The 6,000-nt window shown below is 30.1% G+C and overlaps 1 protein-coding gene across 1 annotated transcript in view; it reads right to left on the reverse strand.

The window, feature by feature from the left end:
* LOC132929249 (thyrostimulin alpha-2 subunit) overlaps positions 1-5,481 on the reverse strand; it is a 46,458-nt gene extending 40,977 nt beyond the window's left edge. The window contains exon 1 of the mRNA XM_060994451.1: positions 5,203-5,481. Coding sequence (XP_060850434.1) covers positions 5,203-5,378 — 176 coding nt within the window. The 5' untranslated portion in view covers positions 5,379-5,481. The remainder of the gene's footprint in view (positions 1-5,202) is intronic.
* Between the last annotated feature and the right edge of the window lie 519 nt (positions 5,482-6,000).

Raw genomic sequence — 6,000 nt, forward strand, 5'->3', positions numbered from 1 at the left:
TTCAATGAACCATGTTAACTGTGTACATTGTACATTTTAAAAATAAAAACTCAAACAAATGTAATGTCATGTTTTTCTTTATGAACCCCATAGCTACATGATGACTGTCCAACAAAAAATCTCAACAGTTCGAAGTCAATGTACAACTGTATCTGTATGTTTCGTTTCCATATCCGATATTGAACTAGCCAATGGATTACCATAAAATTTACTGGTGGTTATCACTAATATCAATAATGACTTTTATGAATTATGACGTAACAGTACAATTTATTTTAAATATTGTATTAATATAACATTCTAAATTTCTGGATTATATATTTTTTTTAGGTACGAAAAATGTTTTTCTTAGAAATAAATATACATTAGGTCTTAACTTATGCTATGTAAAGAAAATTTGGTTAATGTGCAAAACGTACTTGCACCAGCCAAAAGAATAATTATAAGACTGTTACAGTCTAATGGGCACGCAATAGATTACCAAAAATGTCACAGTTAAATTAAGTGCAAAACCGCAATAAGTACAATATACACCTGTCGGACAGCTGGAAAATATGTAACTCTAACTATCATGGATCTCTGTATTATTAAAATAAATAAGTATGTTTAGTATGTACCTAAAAACATTTTTTAATATTTAATGATTTTTAAAAAAAAATAACAATTAAATAAAATGGATAATTAATATTATTATTATTATAGATAAAAATGATTGATTTTTATTTTTTAAACTATAAATGGACCTATTAGTTCATAGTAGTTATACGTTATAATAATTAAATATTGATAGAATATTATATTAGTGATAAATAAAATACGCTTAGTAAACTGCAATATTTCAGGATCATAGATCTTTAAGTAAATAAATTGATACGAATCACGTAGAGCTAGAACCGAGATGGCACAGCTATTGAGAATGTATAAAGTATCGTGTAGTGCCACTTCTGCTGCAAATCACATGTCGGTCACGACACAAAGCCACGATTTTTGGATGTGTCCGTTGGGTGGCACAACCATTGCAAGTGAGAAATACAGATTATTTAGGCACCATCCGCCATTTCAGGTATAAAACGACAAGAGAAAATTTAAATTAAAGACGATAGACGAACACGGATGAATTATTAAAAGTGAAAATTAGAAGACAACCGATACATTTTCCGTTGGTCATTGACTGAAGTAATTACACATAAACAGGGTTAACCTGCTTGATCATCAGATTTGAGCACGGCAAGACGTTATGAACCTGACATATATAATATGTAAAAATACACTCGAACAATAGTAATAAAAATATGTTGTTTGTATGATTGTTATACCGTTTGAATCTATTTTTTTATACATATTACCAAATACGATTTTCGGAATGATAATAATTTATAAATGTTATTTTCTTTTAAAAAAAAAAATTTCCTGTACAAGATAATGATATAAAATAATATAATATTAAAAACAAAATAATATAAATTATATTTAATACTATAAAATTGTATTTATACTGTGTAAACTGTTAAGCAATTGTTTAATTCTTAATATATACTATATAGAAAATGAGTTTCCCCCAATTTCCCCCTCACCGTTCACTATTGGTTTAAGGCACTCACAATAAAAGTTTCAAATTTAAAAGATTAAACTATTCCTATTTCCTATATAGTTATTAATTATAGAATAATAATAAAATACAGATATTTAATACAAAAAATAAAAACCCATCTACTATTCTACTAACTTATGATTAAAAATCATTTAAATTTATGTACCTCCTCTATGGCTAAATCTTTTTTGTAATAGAAATCTTAAATATTTTTCATAATTTACACGAAATTTCTAGATTGATTATATTTGTTAAAAATACCTATGATAAATTAATAAAAATAAAAATATAGATACATATTTTATTACATATACCTATTATTATGTTAGATTATGTGATTTTAAATTTAATCACACTATAGACTTAAAAATCCTAAAAACTAACGATTTTATTAATAATAAATAAATAATAATTGAATATCGATTACTGTATTAAATTAAATGTTGATTTAACAAATTGTCATGTTAAAATATAATTAAACAAAGATATCGATAATATTTGTATGGACCGCTACAACTGCCAACGCTAGACACTCGTGTAATAATATCGCATAACCAATGCGCCGTCATACATTTTAAGACCGCAGTATACAATAAAAATACTAATACGTACTGTCAATACACCATAGTTGATGGTGTAGAGACAAAACCGCAAAACATCATAATACAATTTATATTTAAATAAAAAATTGAAAATGGAAATTAATTCTACAAAATGTCTTACATCGAAACTTAGCATAAAAAAATTGATTCATTTAATTCCGACAGCAACGTTAATTTAAAATTAACGCAAACGACAATGACATAATAATTACCAAAGATGGTAAATAAAAATATAATATCGTAGTAAAAACATCAACACCAAAATCAAACTATAACGTTAACACTAAAGAAATTAATTCAATCCAATCGATATAGATCTTAAATCTTGATGAAAATTCAATTTTACTAGTAACGAAATAGCAGAAATGACAATCAGACCTAACCATAAGACGAACAACTACTATTCGTTTTATAATAAATTATTTATCTTAGTATTATGATTAGATAATATTGGAAGTACGTTCTTACACATATCATAATCCTCTCTCAATAATGTTAGATGCCTATCATTACTTTCAATTGTTACACGAACAGTAGGTATTTGATACGTTACGTTAATGGTGGCATATAAATAAGGATTTGCTATGCACGTTAACAGTGCTGTAGCCAAAACTTACCCGAAGGAGTAACCTTTTTGTTTTTGCTCATCGCCTTCATTTTCGTAGTGCGTAATGTGTATTAATGTGTTATCGCTGCATTCTACAGTCAAAAACTGATATCGATAACTACGAGACAATAGTACTACACGATATAAAGCCACTTGCTCGCCAAAAAGCCATTAATTTACATGATAATAATTCTTAGTATTAAAACCCATAACCCCCCCCCTCAAGCTACACCACTGCGCGTTACGAGACTCATAACTCACAAAACGTTATTATACTGTATAATCAGTCCTTGATACAACTCAATTGTATGTTAAATTTATATTATTCATTTTATAGTTACTGGTACAAAATTATTGTTATTATAAAGCCATGCTATTGTCTATACCGAATAGTAAATACTAAATACTTAAATCTTAAGTCTATACAAGCTTCAATTTCGTCTTTTTTCATTGGAAAATATATAATTGCAATAATTTATTAAAGATACTTTTAACAGTATATAAATATCAATAATAAAAAAAAAAAATTGTAATAAGAACATTTTCAATTGAGTTTAAAAATGTCAGTTGAATTAAATAACTATAACATATACATTTTCATTATACACATTTTATTATATTTAATATTTATATAGTTAGTTCTTATATTTACTAACCTAGCGTGCACTTCATACCGTTTTATTTTATTAGATTATTGTTTTTAAAGGTCAAATATGATAAGTCTCTAGCACTTATAATATTCATCACATCGTCGTTTTAAATTCATAAATGAGCCTATTTTCTATGAATAACTAGAATTTAGAATCTCTTTTAGGAGGACACCACTGTATAAGAAAAATGGTTTTGACCGGTCGGAAAAAAATCATATTATTTCAAAATTTAAACCTGCCTAAACCAATTATTTAGGAAATGTATCAATCAATATAATTATATAGTAATTTGAAAATTATTTTTGTTTATATAAAATTATATTTTGAATCGTTTAAATTATTTAGGTCAATATGCACACATCTCAATTGATTTTACTAAAAAGTAAAAAAACATCCTGTTTTGAATATGTGATTCTTGTGTTGAAAATCAACCAAAAATACTTTATATGAATATTAGCCTCTATACTCCGTTAATTTTCCCGGTCGCTTTTCTAGTTCTGCAATGCACATTTCCGTTCTTCTGTATCTGAGCAACAAAAGCATCTTAGTCCCCATGGACAATATAAAAAGTCAGGTTTAGGAAAACTCCTATCACGGTGAGTCATGATTCATGATACACAATATGAATTATATATTTATATATGGATATGATATATGGTATAATATGAACCTCCAAAATTGATTCTAATCGATCGTAGTTTTTTCAATCAGTCAAAATAAAGGGACCTACCCTATATTATATAACATAGCGTCTATACAAGATTCCTTGCTAGTCCGATGGTATTATAAATAGAAACACAGTATATAGTTGTTCAACGCGTCAGACAACCAACGCACGGTTAACTATAATCGAGGCGGAACTCGTAAACCTAATTATTATAATGTTCGAGATCTCATGTGATATATATCAGAGCGCATAAGCACGGGGTGGCGGCGGCCCCGCTCCGGTATAGGTCTCCCACAACGCTCCGCTCCGCCCACCAACCAATGGACTAAAACTTACGGAGTGACGCGTAGGTAGTATAAGCACACTGAAAATACGGTCGTACAAAATTATATATATATATATATATATATATATATTATAATAATATTATTATGATCGTTTAGTAATATCATTGGCGTCGTGTACGAATCGACCGGTCGTTAAATTTATTTTATATTATATTTAAATAATATTGTAACAATTAATGTCTAAAAATGAAAAACGACGTTGTCCGGTGATATTAAAACTTAATATTCTATGGAACGCAGTCAACGACCAACACCATACTCGATATCAGCATGTCATTATTAGAACGATATGTATAGACGAAATGTATACAATATATATATATATATATATTATATATAGTTAATATACAAAATACATAAGACGGTACAACTGTATATATTATCATAATAACGAGAACAACAACGACAAAGACAAAAGCAATGAAAAATACTGTCCCTATGACAAATATAATATATTACAAGCTATACGTAGTTATATAATATGTATGAAAACCACACTTTTGTGTCGAAATGTTATCGTAACGAAATACGATGGCAACAGGTGGCGAGGAATCGTGTATTTTCGATGCGGACTTTCAAGCCGATCCCTTTGCGCATAATTATTACAATATAATATACCATATTAATTAAAATAATATAATAATAATACGCGCATAATTTATTACCCGACGTTATATTATAACATTATCATTATAATATTACATCATGTTGTGGGCGATGTTACACATCGTCACTCACCTTTCGCGTGTCCTGCGACCACTTGCCGACCGACAATTTCGATTAATGAACGAGTGGCACGTGCTTGTAGACGACGACGACGAAGACTGTACCAGCGACACACTGACTAGCGTTCGTTCCCCCCGCGCTGAACACGGCACTGAACAGCCCCGTGGCGAACGCGGCGTGCGGACCATCCTCGCGCCACCCGCGCCGCCCCTACGGTCATCGGTCGGTGGTTTTTTCTCCGCGCCGCCTGGCGAGACGATCACACTGCACCCATTGACGCGATGCTGTAGATAACAGTTAATCCGTCGCCTGCAATCATATTACCTATATATTTATTTATTCTTTACTTTTATTTGTACATAATAGATTACCATATATTGCTGTAATACTGCGCCCGTAATAAATCGGCGTTGGATCCAGGTATATACCATGTGGCGATTTCTCTGGACGCATGTTTAAGAATAAAAACATAAGTGGTAAAAATACAAAAATAATTTTATTATCAATAATACGCCACTGGAGTATACTTACTCCAAGAGGGAAAAAATGGAATCGATTGAATTTTATTATTATTAGTAGTATCAATGAAACTACCTGTTTATACCGCCCAATGGTTACGTGCTGCAGGGGTTACGCAAATATTGTGATCTACCATCTGTGCTAGTTTCCCATAAAAACAACTGAAACCCTGTAGGCACTGATGTTGGGTTATTAGACACGCTACTCCGGGGTAATGAACACAGCTTTCCAAAACTGCTGGAGAAATTGAAAAATAACTATAATTGCATTCAATGGCACGTAACACGTAAC

Source organism: Rhopalosiphum padi, chromosome 4 (assembly GCF_020882245.1).
Source record: "Rhopalosiphum padi isolate XX-2018 chromosome 4, ASM2088224v1, whole genome shotgun sequence".
NCBI lineage: Eukaryota > Metazoa > Arthropoda > Insecta > Hemiptera > Aphididae > Rhopalosiphum > Rhopalosiphum padi.